This window comes from Dromiciops gliroides, chromosome 5 (assembly GCF_019393635.1).
Source record: "Dromiciops gliroides isolate mDroGli1 chromosome 5, mDroGli1.pri, whole genome shotgun sequence".
Classification (NCBI taxonomy): Eukaryota; Metazoa; Chordata; class Mammalia; order Microbiotheria; family Microbiotheriidae; genus Dromiciops; species Dromiciops gliroides.
Window position 1 is genome coordinate 14,559,754 of NC_057865.1, and position 17,039 is coordinate 14,576,792.

At 43.3% G+C, this 17,039-nt stretch overlaps 1 protein-coding gene across 2 annotated transcripts in view; it reads right to left on the reverse strand.

The window, feature by feature from the left end:
* IGF2BP3 (insulin like growth factor 2 mRNA binding protein 3) overlaps nucleotides 1–17,039 on the reverse strand; it is a 100,519-nt gene that overhangs the window by 24,215 nt on the left and 59,265 nt on the right. For both annotated transcript variants that reach the window (XM_043965145.1, XM_043965144.1), the window contains exons 4-7: nucleotides 14,134–14,185; nucleotides 13,969–14,032; nucleotides 6,151–6,519; nucleotides 1,585–1,719 (exon numbers count right to left, since the gene is read on the reverse strand). In XM_043965145.1, coding sequence (XP_043821080.1) covers nucleotides 1,585–1,719; nucleotides 6,151–6,519; nucleotides 13,969–14,032; nucleotides 14,134–14,185 — 620 coding nt within the window. The remainder of the gene's footprint in view (nucleotides 1–1,584; nucleotides 1,720–6,150; nucleotides 6,520–13,968; nucleotides 14,033–14,133; nucleotides 14,186–17,039) is intronic.

The window sequence follows — 17,039 nt, forward strand, 5'->3', positions numbered from 1 at the left end:
CTAGAGCCAGCTGGACCATGAAGGTGCCACTGCTCCTGGCAAGACAGTATCCTGCTTGGCACCTCTGCCTACCCCTCACTAGGATGGGGAAGGCCAATTCATTTTTAGAGAAATAAAATGTGGATGTAGCTAACAATCATGGAGGGAGGGGAGATGTGAAAGGGAAGGAAAGGCTTCATTCAGACTCCTTTTGACCATGTGAAAAGTCAAGCAACACTTTGCTCACCAGCCTGCAAGAATGCCCACTTACTGTGCAGAAAACCAAGTCATGAGCCCCAGCTATGAAAGCAAAGCATAACAGGCAGAATTAGTAAGCAAGTTAACAGCATGCTGGCTCTAAGTTGCCACTGGCCCCTAATTTGTAGGTCATGGAGAAGAGACTGACATTTTAGGGCTGACTTCCTTTAAAAGGTGAAATCGGGAGACTCTACACTGATATCTCTAGAAGGGGGAAGAGATGCTCTCTCTTTTGCCTCAGCCATCAAGGAACATGAGGAGAGAGACAGGAATTAGGTACATCTCTTTAGTCAGAGCTGGGTGATCATACAAATATCCAACACTCTAGTTTTTTAACCCAAGATCACAAAACCCATTGGCACAGCCATTACAACCTTTCTAGTGCCAACAAGGCCATTGAGAAACTCATCCAGTTCCCACTTGAACACCCAAAGATTGATGGCCAAGGTCTAAAATTAAAAAGATCTAAACCCCACCAACCTGAAATGAACAGGTACTTTTCTTCTAAGTTGCTCCAAATACTCCTATTCCCATTTCCTCCCTCCCCATCTGAGAGGGGCTGCCATTATTGATGGATGGCCCAGAGGCATTTGGTAAATACTGAATGATATCCAGGATTGGCGAGAATATGACATGCATGACCTCATGTGAACCAAATGACAACCTGGTGAGGTAGGTGCTTACTGGTATGATCATGAACTCCATTTTACACATGAGGAAATGGGTTCAGACAGTAGAAGATATTTGCTCATGACTACAAAGGCAGAATGTGTCAGTCAGTGGCAAGATTTGAATCTAGAGCTCCGAGCCCAAGCCGAGTGTTTTATTCACTAAGTGCACTGCATATATTCTTTTAATCCATGGGTAGCTGTGCTGCAATTAAAACCTTGCTAGACAGGGAGCAAGACCAAGTCTCCAAAGCAGCTAAAGTTATAGAACTGAGCTAAATCATCCTCTGCAAGTGACCCAAGAACAAAATTCACAAATCACTCCCTAAGAAGGATGATGGAGGGCTGACATAGTTGTAAGTGCAGAAGGTTAGAGCACACATCTTTACCTAGGTAAAGCCAATACTGAGACAAAACTGTGTTAGCACTGAAGAAAGGCCCCTGATGGCACATAAGCAGGCATTTCTAAGCAGCATTAACTGGAAGGCACTGTACTCAGACCAATGGACCTCAGTTGGTTGAGAAACTTTTGTCTCCCACAGCTGAGGCTGTTGGTGGCACACATGGACTTGTACCCATTCCTCCTTAGAACTCCAGCAGAGTTCTGTTTAAACAGACCCCAAAGAAAGCACCACTGAATAAGGAAAACTCTCTTCCCCAGGCAAAGCCCTTGACTCACAATTTCGTATCCTGGGCTTCCTTCTGCATGATCTCCATGATAATCTTGCAAGCAGTTGAACACCCTTCCGGGGAAGCATGGATAGTAATCGGCTTCTCAGATGCACCTGCATTTTCCTTGCGATGAATGTCAATTCTTTCAGAGGGAATGGGAAAAAGAAATGGGGAGAAGGTTAGCCCCCAAAGAGTTCAACCTCTTGGGCTGGTCTAGGCCTCACAACTCCCACCCCCTGCAATTTCTGAGCCAAACCAAGTAGGGGCAAAGAGTGGGGCAAGTCACTCCACCCCCCCAAAGTGTCAACTCTTGATTATCCCCATGGGGCGTCTCCATTTCTGGTGACCTCTTCAGGTGAATCTGAATCCCAGCAGAATTTCCGTCGACAATCTAAAATGTTTCTGGGCCACCTTTCAGTACTGCCCATGTGGACGGTAGGTGCTCAAGGGCTGGAAATTTATCGTCATCATCATTTCAGCAGAACGCCAGTGGAAAAGTGATCTGCTACCCGGGAGTCTTACAGAGTCAACAAAGGCAAACAAGGAGGAATTAAAGGATCAAGGGTTTAGAACTAGAAGGAACCTCTGAGGCCATCTAGTTCAGCTCCCACATTCTTAAGAAATGAAGAAACTGAGACCCAGAGCAGTGAAGTTCACTTGCTTCAGGTCATACAGGTAGGAAGTTGCAGAACCAGGATTTGAACCCAGGCCCCCTGTCTCCAAATACAGTGTTCTTTTCACTGTCCCACGGTGATCGTGCCAGTGCTCTTCCCCTTTCAGGGCAGATGATCAAGAGTTGACCATGCATTTAGTGTGAAGATTTCTCAGGTTATTATCGAAATTACCCAATTCCAAGCACACGCACACGCATACAGAAATGTTAAGGGATTTATGGTTTCCGTAGCAGAAAGGACCACTACTCCAGAGTAACACTCAGGAGTAAAGGCACAAATATCCTCCCTGGGTACAAGACAAGGGCTTACAAACTTCTTCTAAGTAGCACAAGCCCCTCCCCTCCCCACCTTGTCTTTCCGATGTTTCCCCACCCATCATGCCACACCCATGTCTTTACCTTGACCATATCTCTGAGAGAGTCCTTCCCACCACCACCACCACAGACAACAGCTCTCTAGGGCGTTAGGCACAGGCAGCAGCTACCATCCAAGCAGTCCCTGAAAAGCCTGGGGGGGGGGCGTGAGAGGAGGGTGCCCCTGCCCTCAAAGGGGCATGGCAAAGGAGTTTTGGAAGGGGTGGGAAGTAGCTGAAGGATAAAGGTACTGTGTCTGCAAAATTCTCATTGGGATCATGAAGTGTATATTGCCATTGGGGCTGCACCCCAGCTCTGACTTCTAGAAGCATCAGATTACAGCTACAGAGCTGGAAAAGACCTCAGACCTCTGCTTTAACCACCTTCTCTAACAGATGAAGAAACTGAGACCTAGAGAGATTGACTTGCTCAGTATTACAGAGGTAAGCAAGTGGAGCAGGAATACCAATCCAGAAAGCCAGACTCCAAGTCCAGTCCTCCTTCTGTATCATGTTACCTCCTTAAGTTTCCTCCTTGTCCCCACTTGGACCTCCCTTCAGCAAAGGTGGGTGGGGGAGAGCTCAGCCCTACCTGGGCTCCCCTACTGTTCTTCTTCAACCTTCTACTCACAGGTCTCCTTTATGAGGGGACAATATCAGTGTCAGGCTCCCATCTCATACACTGGGACAACCCCCAGGGAGGTGGCTAGGCTTGCAAATAGACTCTCTTCCACCTCACAGTACTCAAGCTGATGCAGGTACAATTAGAACTAGAGCTGAAAAAACGACAAGCCAGATATGGGCTTCGTTTTTATCCTCAAATGCACTACATCCATTGGGGAAGCCAACTGCCCTAGTCTGCAGCACTTCTTCTCACAGGCTGGCAACAGTTGAGCAGGCTCTTCCAAGGCCAGCTTGGGTACTACTAGTTGTCCAGGCCATGCCCTTTTGGGGATAATGGAATGATGCCTCAGAGGCAGTCCACACCTGCACCCTGCCTCCCCGCCAAAAACCCAGAAGCCGACAGAGTCATCTTGGCAACAGCACAGCAGCAAATGCAAACCACAGCTCTGTCACTGGTTTTCTCTCATTGAAAGGATGGCCAACTGGGGCCACCCAGAAATAAAGAGAATCTTGCCTACAACAGGGCTAGCCATTGGGAAAGAAGAATCCCTGGATAGGGTCCAGTAGGATCCCTATTCCCATTGCTTCCATTATTGTCCAGAGCCACATTTTTCCAAATGCCCCTTATCTGGAAAGAGATGCCAACAGTCTTCTCTTCCCATCTCTCCCCATCCATTTTACCCCATTAGCAATTAAACATCAGATCACTTGGGAGAGGAGGGAATGTTGCTTTGCTGATTAGGGCAGCCCTCTGAGGCCACTTCAGAAAGTGTGTCCATCAAATGATGATTAGTTTTGTAGCCAAAGGTAATTAAATCCACTGGCAAGGATCAGCAGAGCATTCGATGGAACAAGCCCACCACCTCCTCATGGTTTCTATCACCCAGCTTCCTGCCTCCCCCATTGCATACACTGCCAGCAAATTTATACTGCAGAATTAAAAACATGGTGGACTAGAATTCACAGCTATATCCCATCAGGTAAGTCAATAAGTGATCTTACAAGACACACCCAAATTTGGCAAATGGTGAAGAAGGGGAAACCAGCTAGAAAGTGTGATGAGTTAAGAGATGCAGCCTGAAAAATAAAGCTGGACAGGGGTAAGGAGTGGGGAGGGGAAGAGATAACAAAAGGGTCAAGAGGCTCATGAGACCCTAGGAGAAGCGTTAGGGCTTAGCTAAGCTCTTGGGTCACAGGATCCTGTCTCTCCCAGACCATGCCTGCTTTCTATTAGATTTTGGCCATCAGCTAGTCCCAGTGCTACTTGAGTCTGTACACAAGCAAAGCATTCTCACCTTCTGCAAAAAAATATTGGGGGGGGTCCTCCTACCACTCCCTCCCACCAATTAACTTCTCACCCCACCAGCCCTCCCATTCTGCAATAGTTTCTTTCCAAGGAAACCTGTCCCCTTCTGCTCCAAACAGGGATGGCAGGTTCACATTGGCCAGCACAGCCTAACTTCAGTCCATAAAACATGATATTAACTGTGCGTGCCCAGCACCTACTCTGATGAAGATGACCAGAGTAAACTATCTGAAGATTGCCATCCTGCTACAAGAATGCTGTGGAAGAGGAAAGCCTGAGCCACTACCAAGGACAGCTACTTTTCCACTACTGTTTATTGGCTAGCAGGCAGCTGGATGCATCCAGTCAGCAACGAGTATGGGGGCTGTCAGGGAAGGGAAAGGGAGGACGCTTTAAGTTTTCCTTTTGTAGCAAGATGCCTGTGACAAGCCCCGCTGAGCTCACTGAAAAATCTGCTCACTTTTCATTTTCAATATAAAACAGAAGATTTCGTGAACTTGAACGTTTCAGTGGCTAATGTTATTTCCTACCACCCTGGCTGACCAGCACAGTGTACCCCAACCTTGATCTTTCAGAGTTATTAAGTAAGTTCCAGGAAGGTTCCCCTTGAAAATCTGCTGGAAGTATCTCTAAAATCATTTCCCCATTCCCTCTCTTCCCCAGGACTTTACATCTCTTTTGCATACCAAAGAATATCTTTATAATGAAACCATGTTATATAGAACTGATCAAGTGATTTAAGATATATAGAGGAGAGCTGAAATATATTGTATATAACTATATTTTCCTACCTCTAATACATTTCAGTTCCTCGCTGTCCTTAATCTCATGGCTTCAAAATGTCTAAATATTTTACTTTTTTTTTTAGTGAGGCAATTGGGGTTAAGTGACTTGCCCAGGGTCACACAGCTAGTAAGTGTTAAGTGTCTGAGGCTGGATTTGAACTTAGGTCCTCCGGACTCCAGGGCCAGTACTCTCTCCACTATGCCACCTAGCTGCCCCTATTTTACATTTCTAATAATCCACCAGCTACCAATCTATACACAGCAATGTGGTGACAATGGGAAGGTTGCTCTTACTGGTTTCCTCTTCAGATCAATGTGAGCCACTGGACTAAGTCCAGGCTATCCACAAAGGCCCTGGCCAGCCTGAAAAGGGCATTTCTAAGGCCTCTGGGAGGCCACAAATGAAGCTGAGATGTAATCAACAGATTGGCCCCTGGAAGGTTCTACAAGATAGAAAAGGCCCTGACCAGGTCACCCCCAGGAAACCACAAGGGAAGGAAAGAAAACACTGTGGAGGGTGTGCTATAGACTGCTGGGATCTTTTGTAGCTACATTACCAGTCAGCTGGGGCCCAAGAGATAAGAGAGGAAGTTTGTTGGCAAGATAAGTTTCTCATGTTCATTTCAATTGCAAGGGGAAGGACGGCTCTTGAGATGAGGACAGGAGTCTTAGTATACTATAAAGCCAAGCCAGAGACACTAATAAGAGTCCATTCTCAGAGAGAGATAAAGTGCTGGGGGGACTCCTTCCACCCTCACCCCTCCCCCACTAGAGTGATTCAATGGAACACACATGGATGTCTTGGAATGTCCCTGACACACAGGCCACTTACTTAGACTGTGTCTGCTTGGTGATGTTTCGAATGGTAGCACCTTCTTTCCCAATAATGGCTCCAACAAACTGAGTGGGGACCAGCATACGAAGAGGAATATCATTCTGGTGGTTCTGCCCTGTAGCTCCTCCTGGGGACCCCTGTCTATGATGTCCCCTGTGACCGTGGCCGTGGCCATGGCCATGACCGTGGCCATGACCGTGGTGGCCATGGCCGTGACCGTGGTGGCCATGGCCGTGACCGTGGTGACCACGGCGAGATGGCACAACTGGAGAGTGCGGCACAGGCAGGTCAGCCAACTCATCCGGGATATAGGCAACTTTCAGGGTGTACCCCTCGAGCTGAAAGCCATTTAGCTTCTCAATTGCACTGATACACAAACAAATGGATATGGGGGGAGGGGGAGAGAGAGAGAGAAAAGAAAGGAGAAAAAACAAACCATAAGTTAAGTTTAATGGTCAAGGACCAAAAAACTTAAGGTTTTTTATTGCAAAATTTTACAGAAGAGACATACAAAGTAATTCCAAATTTGAGGTTTTGTTGTTGTCATTCAATTAAACAGAGCAAAATGGTGGGGAGAGATAGAGAACCAGTACCTAACAAGAAACACACAGACATGCTTCACCCCAAGTGCTTATATTAATAGAGCCAGGGAACTGTGATTCTAAAGGTTGAGTAGCTTCCTCTACCAAAGCAGTCGATAGACCCCCTAATCTTCAATGAAATTACATCAATTGCAGAGACTGGGAAAAGAAATCAATCACCCTGTTGATAACCCACTATATGCAGTGATTTGGGGATGAGACATATGGTCTATCATTGGACCCTGTAACAAAAGCCTTACTAGCTTCCTTTGCATTTTTTTACTGGTTGAGGCTGAGAGAGCCCAGCAGAAGAGGAACTAGGAATTTTGGCACCAGGGATAAGCAGGAAAGAACATACTATCAAATTAACTTTGCAATCTATGATATAAAAAGAATATGTTCATTAAGGGCAATTAGTTACTGTCCTGGGGCTACATTTGATTTCAACTAAGATCATTTGTTACTTTGCTAATGAAGTGTACACGTTACATTTTTGTAGCCTCTCAGTTTGAGCATCCAGGTTGTCCAACCCTTGTTATGGCTCTGAAAGCCAATCTATGAGGTGGAGAATTTAGTGAACAAGGTCAAAGATCTCCCTGAAAAATGTGCTTTGGAAACCAAGGAAAATCTCTTTACTTGCTAACAGTGAAGTGCATTAAGTAAAAAGACTGAGTCTAACCTACAGGTGATCTCTCTAATTCAATACCAGTTATCATCTGGGTCAGCAACAACTGAGAAAGACCCAGAACATTAAATCAGAAATGTGTGGGCAATGTTGGTCTTCAGATCCTTCTAATCTAAGAACTTCATCCAATTTGATGGAACAAACATTTGAGAGGAGTCCAAGAAGATATCTCTGCGCTATTCCCAAAGATGGCAGGTAGGGACGAAAGGCAGGTGGAATGAAGCACCTGAAAAATTCTTCATACCACATGACACACACACACACACACACACACATTCACAAAAAACCAAACATATAACCAACCCCAATTGACTCTACCCCAAACATTACAACATGGCCCCAACAGTGAATCCAAGCAATACTTCATGCACTAAATATGCAAACACATACATCCCCCACTGCTCATTTTCCTCTGTTACACCATTAGAACAAAGAGACAAGGATAGGGACTGGACCTGCAATTTCCCTGGTCTAGAGAAATTCCAGGTGAGGAAATACCCTCTGCCAATGCAAGTCACCACCTGCTTTGCACATTCGATCCTGAAGATATTGCCTAGAGCACTAGGAGAGGAAGTGTCTTTCTCCAAGACACATGGCCAGGACGTGTCAGAGGCAGGGTTGGAGTCCTGAGCTTCATGTCCCCCAAGCCAGCTCTCTATTGACTACATCATGCTGCCTCTTTCTCCAGAACTAGAACACCACCACAAAAAGCTGCAACAAAGCAATGTAATTCAACCCTAAACCAAGACGCCGATGTCTTCTGAACGTGGTTCCAAGGAACTTCGGGGGTCCAGGTCTTCCCGCTGATTCACTCTGCCGAGCTGGGCCTTGAAATTATACAACAAGGCCCAACGGGGCAAAGTAGATCAGGGGTAAGAAGATCATCAAGATGATGTGGTGTTAGACTGGCTGAGTGCAGTGCTGGACTTCCTAATCCTAGATTGCTAAATATTTCACTTAGAATAAAAAGTTAAGGGAGGGGGGTAGGAAGTGTCACCAGCATTTGTTAGCCCTTGTTGGGCAGGCATCAAAAACATGCATCTCAGAAAGCAAGCAAAGATGACATGCATGTCCAGATGAGCAGAGCCCGGAGATAGCCTCCTCCTTCTGCCTTTATCACCCAGGTATGTAACTACCTTAAATTTCTCCTTAGGGACCAGCTACTGGTCCTGCTTCCAATTCAACCAAATGCTCTTGTGGAAAATGCCACACCTCAATTAAGGAGAGTGGGGGCCATCTTTGAATGAGCACAAGACCTCAGAAATTCACACCGTCATTAAACTACACAAGTGTGTCAGAAGAGAAAGGGGCTGGCATTTTGGGCCAATCAACCGTCAGCCCTCAAAAGGATATTAAGTGGGCAGCTAGGTGTCGCAGTGGATAAGCACCGGCCCTGGATTCAGGAGGAACAGAGTTCAAATCCGGCCTCAGACACTTGACACTAACTAGCTGTATGACCCTGGGCAAGTCACTTAACTCTTATTGCCCAGCAAAAAAAAAAAAAAAAAAAGGATATTAAGCCTTCTTTGAAAGAGAGACTAGAAAAGAACTAGTGTCTGAAGGTATCTCTGTAAGAGGCATCTTATGGAGGTTACAGCTACGGCTCTGTGAAGAGAGGAAAGGTCAGGGAAACTCTACCAATTCCCTATCCTACCCCAACTCTGAGTTGGGCACTATTTGCTTCACCAGCTCGCAGGCCTCTGAGGGCGAGTCGATTCCAAGCATGATGAGTATTTCCAAAATTATATATATGTGTGCGTGTGTGTGTGCGTGCCCATACCTGCAAACACACATACACACACATAAAGATAACTATGGCTCAGATCAACCTTCGTAGGTAAAATGAGGCCCCTCTGTTAGGCTAGATGAAGGAGAAAGCATATTTATCATAAAATCACAGGATTCCCAAAGCTGAAAAGGGACAAAAGCAGCCATGTGTTCCAACCTGAGCCCAAATGAGCATCATCTCTACATCTCCTCCTGAGCTAGGTGAGGAAACAGTTATTCACACATCACCTAGGACCTGTGGAGTGATGGATCTGAGCAAGGCATTGGAATACCAAGAAAATTCAGTCTCAACTTGTTAAATTTTATGGATAATTTCAAAATCTTATTTTATGCCTGCTTTAAAAAAGTTTTCTTTGGGGGGGGGGCAGAAGAAAAAGCTCACATTGAAGAATTATACATAGCCTCAGTTCTGAAAGCATACTGATCTGATGTAAACAAAAATTGTCCTGGTACTAGGAGCAATAAATTCTAGGAATAGAACATTGCTTCTCTCTCCCCCTTGCCTCCCTTCCCCCAGATAGCCCCTGAAAATGCCCATAATGCACAAAGGTTAGAAGTCTCTAAAACAGGAGAAGAATCTGAGCAAGCAAGTATCAGCAATCAATAAGCTATTTCTGTACCCAAAGCAGACCAAGGGGACACAGGGCTATCCCTCCATGATTCCATGGTAGCCCAAAGGGGAGCATGCACATGGCCAGCTTTAGCTGACAAGCTAACTTTGCAGCCCACCAGAGTCAAAGACTGAGTCTGAGTTTCTGAATGTGAAGAGAATAGCTGAAACTCAAGCTTAGCAAGCCTGACGTTTGGTTAGGTTACTTAGCGAGATTTGCTGCTATGCCCAAGGAATGTTAGTGGTCAGCTCTTTAGGAAAATCATGTGACTTTTCCAAGCACATCAAGTTAGGCAGGATATTGACACACATGAAATAATAAGACATTTTGGGTTAGCCTTCAGTTGGTCATCATAGCTCACATTAAAATAGTGCTTCACATTTGATCATCTCATTTGATCCTCACAACAACCCTGTGAGGTAGGTATTCCAGACAACTGACCATGAGGCAAGGATGGTTACCTACTTGGGAGAGTATTCAATTTCCAATACCCTCATTCCCTGTTCTTGGATGCTTTTACTGCACAAGTAGGGAGAAGGAAAGTTATCAATTTTGCCTTGGGTTTTTTTTATGTCCTGATGAAAGGTAGAATTGTTTTTTTCTTTTAAATAGCACCTTTCAGAGCAGAAAAGGGTCTTAGAGCTCATTGAGTTAAGCCTCCTAAGGAAGGAAAATGGGCACCAGATGAATTGATTTAGTTTAGGTCCCGCAGAACAGAGTAGGATCACCTGGGTGACATTACAAGATGATGCCAGCTCAATCTAGACAATGCTTCGAGGTTTGCAAATCTCTTTGTGTACATTATATGAACATTTTAAATGGAGTTGGGTAGAAGGGTAATTCTAGATCTTTCCATGTCACATTCTAAGAGCAACCCAATCCAACACAACGTGTGAGCTGGCACCCAACCACATGCTAGGAAGGACAAAAATACCTTTCTCTTAAAGATGCTGCTGTTGTCCAGCCATTCATATCGTTTGACATGTCATCTGTTTTTACATTAGTGAAAAGCAGGCAGAGAATTTGATGACAATTTCTCATTTGAGCACTAAAGGTCAGAGGCAGGTTTGAAGTCTTCTGTCCCCTGTTCTGTTCCCTCCCTCAGTCTCCTTTTTCAGTCCTTGCTTGGGCTCTTACTGCCTTCCTTCCCCCGCCCCATCTCTCAGGTATCACTTAAACTGGTCCCTACTAGATTTCATCTTGTTTTATCAGAATCATTTCTTGAAATTACAAAAGATTATTTTGTGTTTCAGTATCATCTACATAACCCATGAGGACACTGTTGATTCATCTAAGACATTGGTAAAAAAAATTCTAGTTAATATGAAGGACACCACAGAGTGTCATCAGGGCCTTGAGGCTGATGCCATTTCATGGATGATTCCTCTTTAGGTATGAGCCTGGAGCCACCTGTTCACCTTCCTAACAATGGAGAGTCAGGACCATTCACTTTGAGTCACTGATAGGAATAATAGGCAGAGACCTTCCTGAAATGGAGTTCCATCAATCATCTCCTCCCCATCTGGGTGGCCTGTCACCACCACACACAGTTAGAAACTAGGGGATCATCATTTGTCCTCCCCTGAGAGATGTGGCATTTTGTCTTTCCCCCTGGGTATTAGGGGATTGGTTACTGGCATTCAAATCCCATCATATAGCAACATGAAAGCAAATGTGGGGTTATTTCCTCCTACCCTTCTAACTGAAGATGAAATGATTTAGTTTAGGTTTATGGTCACCAGAGACTTCTCAGGGTCACCAGGAGTCTTCTCTAAGGTAATGTCAGAAAATGGCCTCTAGACCCCAAGGTACAAATCAGCATTTTTTTTCAAATCATCAATTCTTTTAATCATCAATTCTTTTTTTTTTCAAATCATCAATTCTTAAGTATGAAAAAATATTTTACTCTTTTTTTCTTATAACATGGCTTTCCAATCATGGGATCATGGATTTAGAGCTGGGAGTGCCTTTAAAAGGCAGCCAAGCTACTTAAATCCCCTCACTCCACAGATAAGGAGCCCAGAGAGGTTTAAATGACATCCCAAGGTCTCCCAGGCAGTGAAGGGGTGGGATTTGAACCTGGTCCCTTGATTCACTTTCCACTTTGGCATGCTGATTCTGCCAAACAATCAACGCAATTTTTTAACACATCCACACTACAGAAGGCATTGCAGATGGAACAAGAAAGAGTTGTCACCTTCAAAGAACCTTACAATCTACTGGGGGAAATGATGTGAACCCAGCAACAAATAGAAACCATAACAAGTAATCTAGGAGAAGGGATCTCACTCCTGTAGGAGAAACACTTTACCTGGATCCTAAAGGAGCAAAGGACATTTTGTAGTTGCTTGGTTTTGCCTTTTTTGATAATGGATCTCAAGTCAAAAGACAGAGTTTAACTTCTTCCTGTCTCCCTCACACATTTCCACTTCCTATCTACTAGTGATTTTTTTCACTGGAGATACACAAAGGGGAAGGGGAGGACCTGTATACTTTGCTATCTTGAATATCAGTTTTAGAGCTAGAAGAGATCTGGGCTGTATCAAACCATCTTTTTTTTTTTTTTAAATCAATGAGGAAAAAAAGTTTGGAGAAGCAAGACAATTGTCTTCAAGGTCACAAAGATAGTCAGCATTTGCCTTTATTTGTTTTCCAATTAGCCTTGCCACTCTGGTCTCAGCTGAAAGGGGGCAAAAATCTCAATAATGCCCAGATGGCCTCATTTCCTCCTTATTTGGTAGCTCTTGGAAGTGTTGTGTATGCTCTCTTGGGCTGGAGGATTGGCCAACATCATCTTTCCAACCTCCTTGTCTTTCGATATGGTAGTATGGTATCTGCCTTTCTAACAACCTGTGACTTTGTAAATATTAGTAAGGCTTTCATAAGCTAAAAGCCCTTGGGGCTATGGGTTGCTGGGATCCTAGCATTCCTGGTAGGTCAAAAGACTGTAGGTCAAGCGTCAAACTTTAGCTCAAGTTCATCAAGACAGCTGTCACTTGTAACAACCACCAGCTGCTGATTTGTATTTTGTGTCAACTGGACCACTTGAAGTGGCTGTTTTCCTGGATCCAATTACAATAATTCCAGCCAGCCCAACACACCTATCAGACAAGCCTTGAGGGTATCATTTCTCTGGATCTGATCACAGAATCATAGATTTAGAGCTGCAAGGAACATCAGCGGTTACTGAGCAAAACGACCTCATTTTATAGAGGGTGACACTGAAGCCCAGAGTGAGGAAGAAATATTCCCAAGATCACAGAGGGAGGAAGTGACAGCTCTGGGATTAAACATCTAGGATGGGAAGAGATTGAGGATGGCAGGTGTGGCTCATGCTTTCACCATTCCTGTCACTAGACATGTCCTTGACGCCATGTTAGATCTCATATCACCAATAACAAATCTGTCTATCAATGGTTCTGCTCATTCTATTGGATTCTAGATCTGTAGAACTATAATTTATGTGTTTGTTCAACTTGGGCAATTAGGGAAGATAAATGAGGTTTAGCTATGGAATTTAAGGGTAAAGACATTTCAATTCGTGGAACAAATCCAACTGCCAAGAATACAGGCAACCATTTCTTAAATAAAGAGAAACTTAATAAAATGCCATATTTCAGTTGGTGCTTACTGTTATTGGGACATTATTCAAGTCAAAAGCTCTGATAACATTTAACAAAGAATAAATCAGACATTTTGTAAAATATCCATATATATAACATATACACACACATGTATATACAATGTCCATATAAAATATACACAACACTATGGTCCTGCTGGTACCAGTTCGAGAGACAGAGGAGCTCCTCATAACCTTAGCTGGCTATATTTTGCCCCATGGTATAAGTCTGTGGCTCAGCATTCCTCAAATTTCAAAGAATTATCTGTTCACATTTTTTGCAGTTAAGAATGTGAAGACAATATGATCCATGTGAACTAGTGTTTCCACCCGGGAGCTTTCAGGAGAAAGCCACGGGCATTGGCAGAGGGCAACCTCCAGGCTATTCAGCAGCATCAGTTCTGGCATCTATCTCCCTCCCTTCTGTCCAGCTCCCCCCTGCCCCAACGTTAATGGTGTCACTAGAGCAAAATTATTTTCTTGCAATCAGGGAACCAGGTGAAAAATGAAATGGTACTGAATACTTACAGTCTCGCCTGCTCCTTGCAGCTGTAGGTCACATTGACCACGGCAGTCTCAGTCTCAGTATTAACTAGAGAATGAGAAAAATACACAAGAACAACCAAATTAAGTCTTCCTTCTACTTCCTTCCTTTGATCAATTTGAAATCAAATGAATTCAAGAGACTTGTACCTTGTTCACAATTCTCCACCGTCCCATACTGAGCCAAGACGCTGTCCAGCACCTACAAGGGAGACAAGAAACCAATACAAACTGGTTAACCATTGGGTGCTTTGAGTTGTTAGCAAAGATAGAAATATGTTTTTAATTGCAAAGCAAATTATGCTGGCCAAGAGCCAAAAGATTCATTTGGTCTTTGATCTAAAGAATTACAGGAAGGACACCAGGAGAGAATACATGTTTCTCTCTGTCTTGCCCATCCCTGGATCCCTGGCTTCAAATCCATTTCATGCTGGCTAACCTAGGAGCAACCATGTTGTGGCAGCTTGAGGGAACCCTGGATGCCTAGTTTTTAGGATTGAGGGAAAAATGCCACATTTTCACACAGATACATGCAAACATTTCCTTTTAACACACAGCTACATGAAAAAGGAGCTTGAGTCAGCTAACTTGAATATTATCTTTTTTCAAAAAAAAAGATCCCCTTTAAAAAAAAAAAGCCTTCCTTTCTGGACCCAGGGATAGATATAACCTAAGAAAATGAATTCTAGTGAAGGTTTAACTGAGAGAAGAAATAGAGATCTCAAAGGACCCTGAGTTAAGATATAAGATGAGTGCTAGAGAAAAGGACAAGTGAAAAATCCTCCCTAAGAAGTGAACTTTCCCTTTAACATTCACATATGATTACAGTAAATAAAAGAGGGAACCGTGGTTGTCTTCTGAGGTGTCTCTAAGACTGTGGTCCTCAGAATTTGGCACACACAACGCTAAGCCTCCCACCTTCTGCCCGTATCCTTGAACACCCAACCTAAACAAAGATTCTGAATCCAGAATCTGGAGCAGAACCCATTGAGAACACAAGGCCCCTTCTCTCTCTAGTTCTCCATACAAGTTTATGAAATGTTGGTTGTGTGCGCTAAACTTTTTCTTTTTTCTTGCTTGTAAGGGATAGCTGTCTGGTAGGGGAAGGTGCTACAGTGGGAAATATCTATGCTGTAAAAACAAAGATAGCAATAAAATTATTTTTTAAAAAATAAGGAGGGGTTTTAGAAGGCATAGGATCATTTTCCCACAAATCATCAAAGAACAAATATTCTATAAAGAGTGTATCTCCCTACCCCTCTATCCCAGTAGGGGCTAGATTCATGTGAGAAAGAGAGGACGACAGATGTGTTCTGTTATGTTCCCTAGCTCTTCGGCTTCCCCCCCTAAGGCAAACACTTCCTACTAAAAATTGAAGCTTAGTTGTTTCTTCTAAGAAGATATCTTCTGTGGTATCTCCTAATTGTTCATTTATTTAGTAGTCCTTTTTAAGGTAGCTGGTCACTGATGTGACTTCAGTAGCCTAAGTTTTTCAAAGTAAAGCTGACTTTAAAAAAAGTTATCATCGATTTATGGAAAAGAAACTATTTGTCAATTTCCACATAGTGAATTTCCTCTCAGAAGCAGGTGGGGGTGGGGGGCTGAGAACACCTGGACAGCAATAACTGGGAGCAAAGGCAAAATTACTTGTAGGGTTCATTACACTTTCATGTTTTATCTGAGATCACAACTACTGTTAAAAGTATTAAATAACAGAGTTTGCTTCAGACTTTGACAAAAAAAAAATCTAGAACGGCTAACTTTCTGAATTTGGTATTGTTTACCTAACTCTCCCTCTCTCCAAAGCCTGACCACACATGTGGTCTGCACAGTAAATAGGCCAGCAATACTGATGGTGGAGACAGCCTGGAGGCAGAACAGCCACCACCTAGGAGTGTCTCTACTCAAAATAGAGAGACCGAATCTCTCTCCAAACCAAAGCCCATTACAAAGCTCAGGGTGAGGCAATGCAGTTCTTTATGTGGAAGACACATTTAAGAAGAAAGTTTGGGGGGGCAGCTAGGTGGCGCAGTGGATAGAGCACCGGCCTTGGAGTCAGGAGTACCTGAGTTCAAATCCGGCCTCAGACACTTAACACTTAATAGCTGTGTGACCCTGGGCAAGTCACTTAACCCCAATTGCCTCACTAAAAAAAAAAAAAAAAAAAAAAAAGAAGAAAGTTTGGGGAGGAAAAATAAAAACAATCTAAATTTTCAAAATCTAACAAATGCAATAATACTAACACATTTATTTCATGCTTTACAGGTTGCTGTGCTTTCCTACAAAAAAAACAAAGGTCACTATTCATTGCTCTTTATTAGGACAGCAGGAAATGTCTATCAAAAATCCTATAATGTTAATGCTTGAAATCACCAACTTTGATAGGAAGGAGTCTGATTATTCATCAGGTTTTTGTCTGCTCCCTTATTTTGTTGGTTGTTTTTCAACAACAAAAGGGGCCTTTTCCACTTAAATTAATTCATTTTAGAGTTCTTTATTTTGTTAAGGAAAAAAAAATTCACAGGTGAAACAGAATCTTAAATGCTTCCTGAAAGCAATTGGTTCAGTCATTAAAGACTGTCTTCTCCTGTAGTCAGGGGCTTATAGAAAGTAAGTAATTCTTTCTGAAATCTGCTACAATTGTTGCCCAGAACTCCGCTAATGTTACTTACAGAAGTTAAGGTCTTTCCCAATTTTCCCTCTAAAAGTTTCCATACATCACATTAATTTTACCAAATTGACATTGTGCAACTTGTTAAATTGCCCTAGTTTTTAAAAAATTGAATCCAAGTTGTAAAAATCTTAAGTGGCAGAAATACACATTGTGAAGGAGGGGGGAAAAATCCATTCAGAGGCTCTCAGTTTTATTTATATTCATTGTACATTTTATAAACCAAGGGATAATGAATGCCATCATTTCCCAAACTGTCCTGTGGATGAAAGACTTGGAATCCTTCAACAACAATTAAGAGTTACAGTCCTTAAATGAAATAGGCACAGGAAATTGGACAACTCCTTTGAAGCTAGGAGATGGAGTACAGAAGGGGTCTTCTATG